Source organism: Lepisosteus platostomus, chromosome 9 (genome assembly GCF_059453375.1).
Source record: "Lepisosteus platostomus isolate fLepPlt1 chromosome 9, fLepPlt1.hap1, whole genome shotgun sequence".
Classification (NCBI taxonomy): Eukaryota; Metazoa; Chordata; class Actinopteri; order Semionotiformes; family Lepisosteidae; genus Lepisosteus; species Lepisosteus platostomus.
Genome location: NC_142619.1, coordinates 48,230,020 through 48,247,500, shown reverse-complemented (window position 1 = coordinate 48,247,500; position 17,481 = coordinate 48,230,020). Strand labels below are relative to the sequence as shown.

General features: G+C 35.0%; 1 protein-coding gene across 6 annotated transcripts in view; it reads left to right on the top strand.

Moving 5' to 3' along the window:
• The window catches only part of taf3 (TAF3 RNA polymerase II, TATA box binding protein (TBP)-associated facto), a 77,831-nt gene that overhangs the window by 28,479 nt on the left and 31,871 nt on the right, over window positions 1–17,481 (top strand). Inside the window, exon 1 of one of the 6 annotated variants that reach the window (XM_088645354.1) lies at window positions 2,678–2,744. The exons of 3 other annotated variants lie outside the window; for them this stretch is intronic. In XM_088645354.1, coding sequence (XP_088501480.1) covers window positions 2,693–2,744 — 52 coding nt within the window. In that variant the 5' untranslated portion in view covers window positions 2,678–2,692. Of the gene's footprint in view, window positions 1–2,677; window positions 2,745–12,832; window positions 12,955–12,984; window positions 13,189–17,481 lie in introns of those variants that run through there. 2 more of the 6 variants (XM_088645357.1, XM_088645356.1) reach the window with 2 other exon arrangements.

Here is a 17,481-nt window from a genome sequence, read left to right as displayed (position 1 = left end):
ATATTAGATGTAGACATGATGTCCAGAGCAAACAAAAAACCTTATCGGCAGTTGATCGTGGGATGAGAGCTGCTAAATAATGCTTGGGTTATAATTCAGTATATTTTTGTTGCTAAAGCTGGAACAAAGGTCATTGCCAGAAAAATGTACACAAAAATCCATTATCGGAATGTGTAGACCTGTACTACTTTTTAAAATCTTTTTTAAAAAAAAGAAGGTGTTTTCCTTACCAAATCATAGATGTTTACTCGACAAGCATTCTGGCTACATGTCCTCCTATTGTTATGCCACATTTAGGAAGAATGAGAGAAGCTGACCAGTGGTTTACAGTTCCATAAAAGTAAATATTGTGCACCTGTTTCAATTTTGTGCCATGTTCTTCTGTTTTTTGAGGAACAGTTTCTCAGCCATGAAAATACACCTACCCTTCAAATTCTGTTTCCTTTCCCATACTAAGTCAATTGATAAAAACCTGTACTGCTTTGTTATGTATCTTCCATTTTTTATTTTATGTTTTTTTTTTTGAATGGGCCAACAGTTAATCAGATTTTATGTTATGGTGTTTAGTTGGATGGATATTTTTCTGCACAATAAAGGGTTTCATATTGCCATACCGAATTAGTCAATTTTTCTGTACAGCTGCAGGAGATGTTACTTATTTTCTTCACTGATGTTTTACTGTTTTTATTTAATAAAATGCAACAGTACTTGGCAGACAAAAGTGTTTTTGAACAATTGAAGTACAGGGGGAAATAGTTTTGTGGTTTACACAGAATGCGAAGTCTATTTGAGAATAATGAACTTGGGCAATTAGTGAATAGGAGCGTGGTTGTGTCGGTGCATCAAGGACTAGAATATAATCATATAGCCTAATCACTGAATTAACCTTAGGAATAGACAGGTTTTGAGTTATCTACGGAGACTTTGTTTCTACTTTTCAGACAGATGTAATTGGTGTGTTTTAGAAAGCATCATCGTTTGTTTAATACATATAAGTTCAAATATGAGGTCTTGTTTTCAGTATTCTGTAAATGACGTGATATCAGAACAAATTTAAATTATAATTTTGTATGAGGTATACATTGTGAGGAATGTCTTACTTTTTTTTTGTTTTATTGTATTTTTTTTGTAGTAGTAAGAAATTGCCAATAGGTGGGTTCTATTCCTATGGTGTTTTGATGTGTTTGGGTTGCTAGATGTCAGTTCACATGAACACAGTTAATCACACCCTTCATAAAACCATCTCACACAGACCTGGGTGCTGCTGATGTTATCAGAGCCTTTTCATTTACAATTCTAAATGTGCTTTGCCATTTTCCTTTACAGGTCAGTGAGGGAGAGAGTGTAGTGTGTATATTTTATACACATTTCACTTGTTAAGCCCTTCAGTTGCTCTGCATTCAGAAACATTTCTAAAACTATTTTATTATTGCATTTCTGCTTTATTTTGTAGCAATTGTTTTGTTACTAATCTACCTGGGCACAGAGTAAATGGCTAGAATAGCATTTTTTGTCTCTCCATTTATCATTGATACAACAGTAATTGTGAATTTCTAAGTTTTGAGTTAAATAAAACATATTTCAATAAATAAAAATCATTCAGATATCAACAGAATTGTTTAGGAACTGTTTTTGATCTCCAGTTTATCCTAAACAAATCGTATGTTGGGAGAGAAAGATAAACATGGAAAAAAAAATCAATTTTGAAGAATGTCACAGTTTTCTTTGTTTCTTTTTTCCCCCCTTCCTTTATATGCTTGGCACAATTATGTTATTGTGTAGAATATTTGACTGGCAAATTTCTGCAAAATTATTCTTTGCACATTTCTTTAACTGCAGAACACTGCTTGGAAATCCACTGCCCTGTATTCCATCTACGCTGTGTAGATTGGGGATTAGGTTTGTTGCTCTTATCTAGATTCTCTTTCTAAAGCTTCAGTATAGTTTATTGAGGGTTGGTTTTTACAAGTGCACTGAACAAACTAAACACAATTTTTGCAGATTTGTACTCAACCGCTTGTGGTGTGTTCTTTTTGTTCCTCCGCTATCTAACTCCTGTCAGTTGACTATATGGATAAATTGTTCCTGTTTTCTTTTGTCGTTAACCCTTAAATAGAAACTAGAAATGTAGCGAAGCATAAACATTGAAAGATGCTTGCAAGCTTTTTGACCCCCTTTATTACTTTGGAAGTTGCACTTGTCTGGGTGTTCAAGTTTGTGAGGTTCTTAAAGGGGAACTGCAGTCCTAGTTTCTCAGACCAGTAATTAAATCTTGAAAACAAAAATAAATTTACGGTGAGGCGACGTTTTACAAGTTCTGAATCAAGCACAAAATCGCGAACTTTGTGAAAGTTCTGTATGGTCGCCATGTTGTCCCAAACTGTTGGTCTCGCCATGGGTGAGAGCGCGAATTCGCGGGAGTTGTCTCATAAAACTGGCCCTTCCCGCTCGCTAGTCACTGTAATGACTAATGTAACGCGATGTGTGAGTGAATATGTACAGGCTGTGCAGCAGATATTTCACAAAGTCAATATGTTGAATTCAGTTCAATTGCAATCATTCAAATCGGCAGTCCAGTTAAAGTGTCTAATAATCGTTTTGAATTGTTTTGAAATATTGTTAATGTGGGATAGGACATGAAGTTTTCTCTGCTTTGGTGATTACATGATTATGAAGCCTGGCAGTCTGTAATATGACATACATTTTCATTTCAGATACTGAACCAAAATTTCTCCTCAAACCAGGTATCATTTCTTTTTGCCTGTAAGAAGCCACCGCTGAAATAATGTGATAATGGAAAAAAGGAAAAAAAATGTCTTCATGATTTAAGTGATGCCTTTCATCATAATTAAGTTTAAGACCAGTGTTAAGATGTGTATTGAAAGTTATGCATTAAATGGTTTTATGACTGAGAGCACGCCTGCTTGTTTACAGCGTAATAGGGCCTTTTCGCTCACTGAATGTTTTGTTGCCTCCTTCTGAATAGCTGACAATGATGGCAATATAGCACTGCGATTAACTGGAAATTTCTTCCATTTTGTGATGTAAATTAAAGGTTTTACACATGACTGTGTACGTTTTACTTTCATTGTGGATTGAAATGGACTCCAACTGCAGATCCTTTCTTACCCCGACATATAAAAATAGCTTTGGAGTTCCACTTTAACAGTGGTCCTTTACTAGTATTTGGTTCAGTTTTGTACTATTTGTGAGATATAGTCTCTGAAGTGGTAATTTCACCATACCATAATGGTCACAGCCTGTACTAGTCATCTCTTGGCATTTGTTGAGCATCTAAAAAAAAAAACTCTCCAGTCCCATGAAAAAGCTCTAGATTCTTCTTATGATGGTTTGGTTGATTCTAAATTCATGTCCATCATGTGCTTGAGAACGCTCTCACTCAGGACCCATGCCATTTTATCTTCATGTTAAGGAAATTAAAATACACATTAAGGAAACTCAAAAACAGTTCTTCAAAGTGACATTCTCTTTAAAATGTTGTGTGATTATCAAATTGAGTATATTTAGGACAAATGTAGTCTTTATATTTCGTCGTGGTATACACCTATCTGTCATAGCCAGAGTGTTTATTTTCTTCACTGAGCCCGTAAAGATTTGAAAAGACCATTAACCATATATTTTTATTTTATATATATAGGCTAATAGGTAAAGGTACCTACATTAAATTAAATTTGCATGCAGGTTTTATTCTCATAAATGACTCGCTGTTTTACTAGGTGGTATTTTGTAACCTTGCTGAAGATGAACTTTCCCATATTGAAAGATTGGGAGATTTCATTGACATTGGTAAGGCTTGTAGCACACTGGGTCTCAAACTGTGGTCAAGATAATGCTGTTTGTTATTGATTGCCATTGAAAGTAACAAACCATATCTGAAGTAGGCATTAATGGTGCTCCACAGCATTATGCTGCTGCCACCAGCATAGTGTATTTCCTAACACAGACCTGAGAGCACTGTTTGTGTTGTGTCTTCATTTCTGTTAATATGTTCTAACATTGTCAAATAGTCTCAAATAAGATCATGAATCACCAGAAAACAAACATCATTTGCACTGATCTAAGGGTTTGATGTCTACATTGATGCAGAAGCTGCTGTCTTTAAGATAGGATCGTTGAGTCATGGCCTTTCCATTGCAGAAGTGCCTGTCTATAATTAAGATTAAGGACCATTTCCAGTTGTGTTAGTATCTGGTACCGTAAGTGAATGTCAATCAGCGATAATTTTAGAGGCTAACTGATAGAAATGAAATCTACTGGTCAGTCTGATTGGATGGCAAAATGTCTGTGAGAGGGGAGTAGGAATTTTGACTGTCACTGATTGAGGAAGCCTGTATTACAGTGCAGCTACTAAAAAAAATAGCATATGTAGACATTGGGATTTTGTGGTTTTACCTGAATGATTCTGGTCTCTTCTCCTTGATTACTCCTTATTATCTACATGCTAGGATATCCTACAGGTAACATACATTCAAATGCAGTGCATGTGGAACGGATATGGCAACAAAAACATTTAATCTGTTTAGCTGACTAGTTGCTTTGTATGCTCTAAGGAGGTTCTTTTTGAAACATTACTATAGACATTGGATTCAAACTTGGAAAGGTTTATCTAATTGTATAAGTTCTATATTTACAGTTCCATCAATCTCAGAAGCCTAGGAAGGTTTGTCAGTATTTTCTTTACAAATAGAAAACTGGTTCTCTATATTTTTACTTATTTAGTTTGCTGTCAGAATCAAAGCAGCTTTATCTGATCAAATCAGCTTCATGTATTTTTAGATTATTTTACTAATTAAAGCAGTAATATTACTTGATCATATTTTGAAAAGCTAGCATAAAATATTTATACTTTATTTAAAAAACAGGTACTTTACCCAAATTAACAAAAATCAGGACACCCGAGAACAAGTAAACAAATTGAGGGACTGATCTGACAGGTCCCTTCCCTGGCATCAAACATTGAGTGCAGTGACCATGTTTTGGCTACACATGTAATGAAGCCACGTTGTTCTTGGTGTTACAATTATGAAAGAATCCCTTTTCTTGGAATTCTTACTATTGGAATGGAGATGTGCTTATTTACCTCTGCAGGCAAGACCTAAGTGTATTTAATACATGTATGTTTGTGGTTTCTTTAACCTAATGTTGGTTTTGCATACTCCTATCTTTTTAATACAAAATGACTAAATCCAGTCATGCTGTACTTTCATGGTTCTGGTCAGTTAAATATTTGAACAGGGGGTTATACAAAGCTGTATGTGGATGCGGAAAACATATTTCGCTATCTGTTGAAAACCGTTAATAGAAAATATGAAGTTCATAAATGAAAGCATGCCCAGCAATTTTTAAACTTGTTATTTTTTCTTCTTTAAACCGAGTGTATGACGGGGTATGAAACTCTGACAGCGGATATGCGTTGGAAGAGAGGCTGTGTTTTCTGTGGTCCCTGGCGAAACGTAGCGCCCAGTCAGCGGTTTTCCTGGCGGCGAGGCTGCGGTAGCGGAGCTGGGGTCAAGTGATGGTGGCTGGGTGGATCCCGATTGCCATTCCAGCATGCCGGTTGGCAGCCTTGCCCCAGCCTGTTCCCTCTCCTTCCCCGAGCCTCACCCTCATTGAGATTAAACTGTTACTGATTGCGAGGAAAACTGGTGACTTCGTTTGCCGCGTACGAGTTCAGACATCACCTTTTGCACATTAATGCAGAAGCACGCATCTCTCGCCACGCGTGGTGTTGCACTTTTTGTCATTTTGTTTCCAGGAGATCACGAGGGCTAGAGAGAGCAGGTGTGGGCTCTTACATTTTCTGCAGGCATATCGCATCCTGTCAGTAACGTACCCAGACATGAATCCAATAGCATTGAATAATTAATAATTAGCCTTTAGTTTAAAATATGTTCTGTTCCTGAAGGGTTTAAAACTTCTAAATGCAATAGTAAAACTTGCAAGGTAAATTTTCTTTTGCAAGCTGTCTTACACCTGACTTGTGCCTCGTGTCCTGTTCTGTTTTATGACAAGGCAGACTTCCCAGGCTGAGACTGCCCCTACTTTGACCCTGTGCCTTGTAAATTTATCTAATAACCATAAATTAAGGGATTTCCTGACCTCAAAACAGTGGTTGGGGTAGACTTTAATAGCACACTTGCCTATTGAGTTTGTAAACAAAAAGAAGAAGTTTTTTTTTCTGTCATATTGGATTTGTTCCGTTTCAGTTCTGTAGGTTTTCCTTTAAGAAATCTGTTCATTACTCATCAGTACCCTGGGACTTATTTTGTTATCGTAATAATTAGGAAAGTTGGACATATAGAAGTCGGAGGGACTGGTTTTAAAACCGAGATGTGTTTGCATAACACGGTGAGAGGTCACAGCTAAGTTCTGAGGAAACTTAAAGATTTCTCTCTGGGAATTTTCTTTTGTAGTATATCCAGTTGCAAAGCTCTTTAGCGTGAGCAGCTTTCATGCACAATGTTTTATTTATAATTCCTCAGTGCAGTGCATTTATTTTAGTTTTGTTAGCATTCATCATTTTATGTGTTGCATTGTCTTTTTTGTTTACTGTTTTTATGTGAAAACACTTGTAACTTCACTGTATTAAATACAGTGGCTTGCTGGGAACAATGTATGAGAGCAGTGGTCATATACAGTAGAGATCCAAGATAAAATAGATTACCTTAATGATGCCGCATTATTTTAATTAAGTGAAATAAATTTAGGAGGTTCAGGTAAAATGTATTCGAATTATTTGTGCCATCTCAGTGCTCTCAGTTGGTATTATTTAACTTTTCACAAGTCCAAAGACACATGCTAATATTTCAATGAATATCTTACTTTCATGTCACAGGTATAAAATACATCTCACTGGTTTACTTTTCCCTTGAGTTGCAAACAGCTGTTCCTTTGGACAAATGTAATATTGTTGCATACATAAGTCATTAAATGTCATAACCTCATTAGAAAACTCACCAATAAATATTTACACACAAAGATCACATCATCACATCCAGATGAGTTCTTTTCTACTAAAAACAGAAATGGAAATTAAACTTTTCCCTCTTTAACCTTGCTGCTCTTCAAGACTGTTGTTGAAAATTGAATTTAAAAAATGCCTTTTATATATAAGCATCCGGAATGTGGGCTGTGTTGATACAGTGTAAGGTATTTCATAACGTGGGTTTATATGCAAGTAGGTTGTTATTTGTAGCTCAGTACTATTCTTAAGTTCTTGTTTTGTTTTTTAATAGGATGGAATATATTGCATTATTTTTCATCCATCCCAGATGCTTATTTGTATGTTTGAATTATGTTTATAGGTGTCTGGTATAACATTTTGGATATTCTTTTATTAATCTATCCTGATAACATTTTTAGTTTAAGTTTAACCTCAAAAATAATTTAAAATAGTAAATAAAAATCCCCCCCAAAAAGTCATTTTTGGGGACTTTTATCTAGAAACAACATTTACTCTGGTTTTACTATTTAGTTTCGTTTTTATCTGTTACAGTAAATGTTGAGAAAGGGCAGTAGTTCACTGTGTGCTGATGGATGCCTTCACCAATTCAAACCATGCACTTTGGTACATAGTGTAACGCAGGCATAGAGGTTCCTGTTTTTATTCAATTTTAATGTTTTATATTTTATTTTGTTTACCCATATTTGCAATCGAGAATGAAAGTATTTCAAGCAAATCCAAAGAAGTACAGTTTGTAGTTTCAAACATTCACTAGTAGTTCTTGATTTTGTTTTCTGACAACATCAGTTTTAAACTAAAGTACAAAAGGGTAAGGTGGTATCTATCACTTGGGTATAAAAAAGAAAGGTTTATTATTCTCCTAATGGATATGTAAGGGCAGGCAGGTTTTATACATGTTTGGCATCCCACCAATCTCTTTAATTCATGCTCGCAGAACAGTATCACAAAGCAAATCAGATTTGTTTGGTGATATTGGACAGGCAATGCCTGAGCATACTTATAAATCACTTTGTGAAAATTAACAGTAGCTTATACACTTTTAACACAAATATACATTAATTAATGCCTGGAGGAAAAAAAAGTTTGTTGTAAAGATATTTTGTCAGCTATATCTTTAGAAGTCATAATTCTCAAAAGCATTAATACAAGTTTAATTACACATTGGTTTAATTGCATCCTTTTGTATGTAAATATTATGGAGTGTGGTAGCTCTATCTGTCAGTGAGGAGAACGGAGAAAGCACAGACGTCAGTTAATGTGCTTTCCATGGAGGGGCCATTGGAAAAAGTTTCCATCACAGCACAGGAATTTGGAGCACTTGACGGTAATTTGTAAAGCAACAGTGGTCCGTAATTGTTGGGACGAGCACAACATAATAGCTTCCGATTTTCAGGAGGAAGCAAAATGTTTTAATATTAAGAGGTTGATTCTTTATGTTGATATAACATTTGTGGCTATGTTGTTTATAGCTCTAATAACTTAAAGTGGGTTTCCTGGATCTGTGTCAAGGAGCTTAAATTTAAGTCTAAATTGCAGTTTTTATTTGACTTGGACTTTCCCAAATTTTAGCAGAAATATATGAAATATTAAAACAGAAATATTAATGATCATGAAATGGTTTCTGCCAAAGGATTATTCTTCACATTGAAGTACAGTGTCTGAATTGTGCAATGTCTGTGCCTTTGAAAAGTACAAATACAATAGCACCCTGTGGCCGGTTTTTGTCATAAAAACAGAATGTGTTGCCTTCTTAGAGTGATTCAGCAAGTGTAAAGTGATACTTTCAGTGTTGTTCCAAATTTTATGAGGAAAAATAAGATTTTGTTAACAGATTTCTTTTATAATCCATGAATACCTGAAATTAAATGGGGAAAAAAATACATAACCTACCCAGAGTCTCAGTTAGGGACTGTTTTGAACGGCAAAATGTTTTAGGACTTACTTGTAGGGAACTGGAAAGCTTAATGCCTGTGCTCTGGATTTTCTACAGGTAAGCTTGATCCTTCATAAAAAGGAGCATTTCCTTAACAGAAACCTTTTTTTGTTTTAGACAATACTCTCTTAAGTTGAAGACATTACCACAAAATAGCCAGAGAAGGAAACTGAAAAATAAAATCATAAGGAGTTTCTGATAAAGCATCTAATCCACGCACACATGATAAGGTATACTAGTAGAACTGCTGTTGAAGAGGTTGAACTTTTAACCCCTTTCTCTCGGGGCGTTTCCACGATGCCGTGATGCTGTCTGAATGTAAGTCTTTTACTTCCTTCAGAACTTTGTGCTCCACCATGCATTTTAGCTCATGTAGGATATCTCTTTGCTGCCTTCCATTCATGTTCAGCTGTTTCTTTCTCATGGGAAGGGCAGACTCCAGGCGCCAGTCTGTTTGGGTTGCAGCAGTCCTGCACTAACAGCACACAAGGAACACGTCCCAAGCAGATAAAAGCAGCAATGCAGTGCAAATTAAGCATATTGTTATATCGCTTACAATTGAGGAAAAAATGCACTTACCTTTTGTATTTGGTATGTGAATCCCACATGAGGGTATGGGTAGCTTTCAGATATTGCCAGTTTATCCTATGTTTACTGAAAGGTGAGGAGTTCAAATGGTTCCTACATTTTACAGATCAGGTAGGTTCAGCCTAGAGGGTTCAAACATTGGCTGCTTCATGACCCATAAAGCCAAAAGCCTCAGTTCCAGCTTTCACATATAAGCAGGGTGAAATACTTATAGTTTGTAGCTCAAGTTTAAGCTTGAAAGAATAGTTTCAAATAAAGTAGTGGCAATTAAAAGCTATATGGTAGGGTGTGATTGCAAGCACTTGGCAGGTACTTTAGGGCACTGGTTCCAAATGTTTTCTAGTCAATTAGTGCCTAATAAAGCTGTCACCAAGAACACATTAACCCTCCCTACATCTTCTTAAGTGAAAGAAGTGTTGGCCTGTAGAAAGATTGTGTTGCATGTAAAGCAGAAAAAAATGGCACTGTTTATGTGAACTGGAATTGTTATTCTTGTCTGCCCTTTTGCCAGAGTCTACTTGATGGGGCACTCTATAACAGAAATATTTAGAATAGAGAGTAAACTCCTAATTTTTTATTTAGCATAATTAAAAACAGTCTTTTTAAATGTCCATGGTATGATAATCATAGTCGGTGAAGTTTTGGGGACTAACAAAAAACAAACTGAATAAATAACATAACATTCACCGGATCACTGGGCCTCTTAACTTGGCAGACACTCACGAGAGGGTCAGAAGTCATGACCTGTTGATCGGAGGAGCCTGTCCGTTTAGCGATCAGCCTCAGTCTGTAGTCTGGTGTGGTATGGGAATTGAAAGGCTCCCATATCTTGATTGGCCAAGGGTGGAAATTGGCTTTAAACTTCTGACCATAATGTTCAAATTTTACTGCTTAAAGTTTAAAGAAGCTGACCTGATTACTACCAAATCTCCACCAGTATCCTCTATAACATTGTGATAAAGTACAGATGTAAGATGTATAGTTATTATTATGTATAATAATGAGTATTACTATAAAAGGTAGTTTATTTTGAACATTAGTGTGCATAAGGGTAAGATTAATTTAATGTACTTCAATGCTGAACATTTAAATATTGATCATTTCTGTAATTGAAGTCATATGGAAAATATCGTTTTATCTTTTCATTTTTGAATTATTTTGTGTATAAAGCAGTAGGTTAATACTTCATTCTGTTGCAACAGGCTGTGGCACCTTTAAGCATTGGTTCACTGCTTTCCAGTGATGCAGCCACATAACTTGTGAGAAATGTGGTAGTTCAGCATTTTTCTAAACTGTATATTACAGTTTAACACCAGTTGTTCATGGAAAAAGGTATGATAGATCATTTCTAAATATGTATTTACAAGAACCTTAAGGTCTTGAGCACTTTTACGTGACAGAAGCTCGTGATTACCAGGTGTTAGCATTTCAAGCATTGCTTCAGCTTTTCAGTAAACAAAGACAACCTGTATGTTTCTTTGGCACTGTTGGAGAAATTCTTAAATCGCATCATTGTGTGTATGAGTGCACTAAAATATGAAGTTGTATTGCCAAACGTGTTGCTGGTCTTACATGCCTTTTTAAATTACAATGAATGTCTTTTCTAAATAAAATGTATTGCAATTTTAAATGTAAATTCAGGGCACACCTTTTGTATTTATAACAATGATTGCCCTTTGCTAGACCAGCACATCTCATTATTTACTTTCACAAGGTTATGTTATCTAATGCTTAATCTGCAAATCATTGCAGTACCTAGTACCTGAAACGTGCAGATTTTGCTTTTGATTTAAACTAACATCACTGCTAGCTGCATGGTTGTTTGAGTGATCCAGTAAAGTACAAAGTACGATATACTTATAGCAAGACTTTATCTTGTTTATTTGATGGAATTTTCAAACGCAAACATTTTTTCTCAGAAATCTACTAGATAAAATCACAACTAATTGCATGAGATAGTCGTTATTATTTCCATTAAACACAATATAGTCTTTTTGTGTTGCAGAGGCTCTGTCTTAAAATCTTTTAGGCCTTTGAAGTGTAGATGAAACATTTAATTTCTTCAGAAAACGTAGTGGCTTACAAATAAGAACCTGGTAACAATTGAAATGCAATAAAATAGTTTTCCCCTGATGTGGCCAGTTAATGATTTTTTTCTTTATATTTTTTTCCTTCTGGGGTCAGAGCTAGAATGCCTCTACTGCTAATGCTGTCAGGTTTTTTAAAACCTTAAATTCAGTTGACCTTTGAGTTGAACCCATCACGAATGTTAACATTTTCTTGACACAGTTTGAAGGAGGGCCAAGCAGTCTAGGCTATTTTACTGGCGTTGCGTTTGAGGGATTTTGAGACTCCCTGGGTAATTCTTTCTGAGCCAATGTAGCCTGAACGGCATTTTATTTTAAGGCATGTAGGGTTCATTGGCAATGCTTAAGTGGTTCTTTTAAACTGTAATTGCTGAAAGACATAATTGTTCAAGACTTTGAAGTAAAAGTTAATTTGGTATGAATCTACCGTAAAGTGTACAGCTTTGAAGAGAGCCAGCATTTCAGAAAGGGAAGATGTATAGATATAGTCTTGCGACTTTAGGATTATGGTAAAACAGTTTTTGGAAGTATTTTGTTATATATAACAAATGCATTTAAAATGTATGACAGTGAAGTGAATTTGCACTTTTTGTCATATACTGTAAATGTGAAAAGAGATTTTTTTCTCACAGGTTATATCAACCTATTTTACAGGAAATTAAAAACGATAAAGTGTTGTCATTCTATAAAGCTCTTTAAGAAGGCACCTTTAAAGGCGCTATATGAAATAACGTTTTTTTATTGATTATTATTACAAACATTAAATTGTGGAGTATTTATGGGCCAATTTCCATATATTCTACAAGGTTAATATTTTTAGAGATGAAATTATGTCAACATCTCGCAACCTTTTGCTTAATGAGCTAGAGCAGTGCTCATATACACAATATGACAGATCACCACAACTTAAAAAGGCTTTTCAATAGCTGATGACAAGGGCAGAGGAAGTTAGGTGCTAAGACATGTCACCTGGCTGCAGAGATTCTTTACAGCGAAAACGAGACTCGAATCAGTACATTGTGTCACCACTGCGTCCGTGAATAAAAAAAAAAATCCATCATCGGCCAATGTTTATTGTTTACTGTTCTCAGCCCGGCGCCAGGCCCTGAAAAAACAGAAGCCAAAAAACACTTTGTTTTGGGGGCGGCCGAATTCTGTGGTTTTGTAATCTACACTGATCAAAAGGTATGTTATTACAAACAATGTTGTAAGCGGGTGGCATTTCCCTGTTGAAGGTACACGCATTACAAACCAAGCGCACTAAGATGTGGGCGCTGGATGGTCCCATTTGGGTTTCGGTCTGTTGCAGCTTTTTTGCTTTTACATACCAGCGTCTTGTAGTGGAGCCAGGCTGACCTAGGGTAAATATGCTTATATTTCCCCTGCCATTTGCTGTGCTTCCAGTTACCCCTTTGAGCTTTTCAAATCTAAGTTTGATGTTATGTCTTTCAAATAATAACAAAAGCTGGAGCCAAGGAAGGAGGTCATGTAAAAGTAATGAGTAAAATAAACACTTGAAGCTAGATTATGATACAAGGCACTGCAACAAAAAAAGTATATATTTATATGACATTATAACAGACTGAAATTCAGAGGTGAGTAAATCTGTGGGTCATGTTATTGAACACCAGTTCGCAGTCCAGGCCAGTTGTCCTGTCTGACCGGTTTCTAACTAACTCAGTAATGTTTTTTTTTGTTTTTCTGTCAAATTTTATATATTGATGGAAAACAAATGTACAAATTAAATTAAATGATGGTGCTCCTGTTATATTTATTATTAAAGAACCTTAAACTTTTCAGACATTTGTCACAATTGCACGTTTTCATTATTACTTATCCGTGAACGTATCCGTGAAGCCTCATTGATGGCAGGATGGGTTAACTCCATGTGATCTTACGTGATCTTGGAGTTTCAGTTTACAGACATTTTTTATACAGTCATTTGTGGTTATTTGTAGTTGTGGTCGTTGGAAAAATTAATTTGCGTAGATATAACTTCAGATCTTCAGAGTTTTTTAAACAGTTGGATGCAATTATACATCACATACATTGTATTTTGACAGGATACAGCATAAGTTGAAATTACCTTGAAAAATGGATATTTATGGTAACTTATAATTGTAACATTTGTTAAAATTTAGTAATGTGTTAATAATGGTTATGTCTGACTTGACAGAAATAAATTATTTTTTTTCTTAATTTTTGTATTCCTGAGTGCTTCTCTTTGATATTTCTTTTTTATTACAAGTGTTTAGATTTGTAGAAAAAAACATAACTTTTGTGTTTTTCTGAATGTTTTAATAATCTAGAAATATATAATTCTGTTGTCTACTCAAGAGGATGAGTAGAATTTATTTTGTTTTGCTTGGTCCTTTTTTTATAGAAAGGGCAGGATGTGGTGTGTCTCCCATAAATAAATATGAATGAATCATCTTAAATTATATTTTTTATCATAAAATGTAAATAATTACCATGAAAGACTTAAATTGATTTTTCTTTTTGAAAAAAAGTAATAATTGATTTGACATTTCAGACTACTTCAAAGGCATTCTGCCCTCTAGGCTCTGCTGCAAATTACAATATAATGGAGGTTTTGCTATTAACTAGGTGTCAAGTCTGTGCTCTGCTTTTACCACAAAGTATTCCTCTTTCTGTTTGTTAAGGATTAGTATCCGTCTTTTTGTGCTTCTGGTGAATAATAATAAAATGTTGGAAGTACAAAGACTGCTCTGTTCTATCAGTAATGCTAAATAAAGTTTAAAGCTTTGATTTTCACATTTTAAAGCATTTTTTCCTTGGTTGCTTATGGTGGCACTTCATTAACTGTAACTGCTGAAAGACTTATACCTAAATGTACATCTCAATAATGTTCTTTCTCAGACCATGGGATTGTAAAGAAAATATTTATTTAAGAACAGTTCAGCCTTCTCGGTGAAGTCGGCGTGTCTCTGTTCTGCTTGAAGAGAGGACTGCTAGATAATTATTCTCTCCCAGTCACATCCTGTGACATGAGGGAAATGGGCTTGAAAACATTCATTCATAATAGAGCTACAAAGGGAGCTACAAAACTCTGTATCCTTTAGTTAAACATTTTAACTTTTGTGAGTCATCTAGGCTATGACAAATGAGGAGATTTAGCATTTGTATCACTTTAATTCCAGGATAAAGGACAAAACAGCAGACGTGCTCTTGTTGAGAGTTAAGATACATGCTATTCTATAGTTGTTTTTATTTTTCATATTCAAGTGAAAAAAAGCATAGCTTTGTCTTAATAGTTAGATGCATTCATTCATTGTAGTGTTTGCCTAAGTGATTTCTGCCATCTGCTTTTCTTTTTTCTTTCTGACATTTTCAGTTTAAATCATTTTACTTGTTTAACAAACACATTTCATGAGTAGCTTGAAATTACTTTTCAAAATTGAATGAGCAAAAATCATGTAGTGATCACATGCCTATTAATGTTTTTTTCTTTAAAACTATGAGTACCTTTGATATAATTCCCCCAGATACTTTTCTTCGTATTCAGTGTTGAAAACACTTTTAATCTCTTTTTCACTTTTTTTTCTGGATCTTTTAGTAAGCGGGATTTTACAGACACGGCTTTAGAAGGCTTCGTAGAAAATGTAGTGGAATAAGTGAAGTCAGAAATGAATAATAGGAAAATGCATCTCATTTAAAGTGCTTTCATTTGTGGTTGTTGTCAATTTTGAACATTGCACATTAAGATCTCTTCTGGCAGTATAACAAAATCTCTAATGAATTTTAGACTAGTTTAAATTCTACGATTTCATTTGAAGGGGCTTATTTTCTGATGCTGAATTTCCATTATCATGTGGTGGGGAGAAACCACAGTGCGCCAAAATTAAATAATTTCTTCTGTGTTTGCTAAGATAAATGTTGTGTAATTAACACATGGTAACATAATGCTAACATAAATTATAGCATCCACATAGAAAACCATACAGTGTTTGCGGAACATAAGATGTGCTGGAAATTATTACGTAAGTGAATAACGAGCACCAAAACCAATGACTGATTTTACTACCAGCAGGTGAGACTTGGTGATGTTGTATACACAAACCTAGTTTTTTGCTGATGTTTACAGGATCACTGAACTCTTTGTGAGAACATCCCAAAAAGTACATTGTAAGTAGGCCTTCTTATTTTTGTTTTAACTGACAAACAGAAATAAAACATTAGTTCAGGTGGGTAGGCTGCAAAGGAACAAGTAATAGGTTTATTCCATGCTGAAAAAAAAGCAGAAAGAAAACACAACGTTTTGGCCGTGGAGCCTTCTTCAGGTGTGCATCTGTTGATGATGTTCTCCACACCTGAAGAAGGCTCCACGTCCAAAACGTTGTGTTTTCTTTCTTCTTTTTTTCAGCATGGAATAAACCTATTACTTGTATAAATAAAACATGACTAATACAAAACTTAATATTAATATTAATGCTGGGTTGTACCTCTGTTTGTTATATAGGGATATTAGGGTGAAAACCTGACATTTAATGCTGTTCTCTTTAGTCTTATGCTTTTTCTATTTCTGATGTCATTTATCACATTTTGGTTCTAGGACAAAATTAAAGAGTTTGTGCTGAAAACGTTATATGACAATATTAGTGAACGTTTCTTGAAAATATTTAAAAAACTGAATAATAAATGTCAAAAAGCAGAGGCCCTTGGCATTACTATTACATTTAACAAATGCTCTCCACTTTACTTTTGTCAAATGTGCTGGTTTTGCAAATGCACAGAGGACTGTATTGTATTATTACTGCAAACTCAACACAGCACTGTCACCACCACAGAAACAGAGCACCTTTTGTAACAGCAGTATTACACCATTAATGTGTATCAAAAAGAAGCTTATGACTCCATATATACTTGTATGTTCTTAGAAGAATAAAGTATGTGGGCGCTAGGTATTGATTCAATTTTTTTGGTTTCATTTTGAGACCAGTGAATAGGCACATGTTTTTCCTGGCTCTGTAAGAGGAATAGGAAAGACTCTTAGGAGGCATTGACATTTACAATGGACGTACAAACTACTGGCCTGCAATTTTTCCAAATTGTTATTGACAAATGTTAATCAGCGTAATTAATTCACCTACATCATGTGCATTCAATTAAATATCAGTTCACCTGCTCCAAAAGCACTGCCATTTCCCTAATATAATTCCTATTATACCTGTGAATTTCTTACAGTTTAAAGTAATAGAAAGCCCTTACAGACTTAAAAGTACTAAGAAGTGAAAATCAAAGAAACAAGAAGGGGTAAATTCCATCCTAAAAAGTTATTAAAAAGGTGTTGAACCTTCTCCAGTAGTTTTCACACAGTTCTGGTAGTATCATGCTCTGCACACGTCTTCCTCCTGCAACACAAAACGAAGGAAGTATTAAATAGAACCTTTATGTATTGAGAAAACGTCAAAAAATCTATTGAATATTTTTAGCAACTTTCCTTCTCTGCAATGCTTTTGTAGAACTCACGTTGCAATGCTTCTCAAATGAAATATGATTCACTTTAGATTTCTTAAAATATTGTGGGAGTCTGAAAGAAGCTCTCCTGCCATGTTGTTGAAGCCGATACCCTGGCTTCCTTCCATAGAACAGCTGCAACTAACCGCTAAAACCCAAATGAGACGAGTGGCCTCCTCTCCTTTGTAGCCGTTCTTGGGTTCTTATATTTGTGTAATTTCCATGTCTATTTTTCTGTTCATTCATTGTACCCATGTTTAAATAGTGTTGAATCCCACGCTTATTTAAAGCACGGTTTGTATGATTTACACCTGTCCCCCACACAATTTATAAGTTCACTATAAATAAATATGGATTTATAAGAATGTTCTCACATGAAATGTGGTTAACTATAGAATATTTTTCTATTA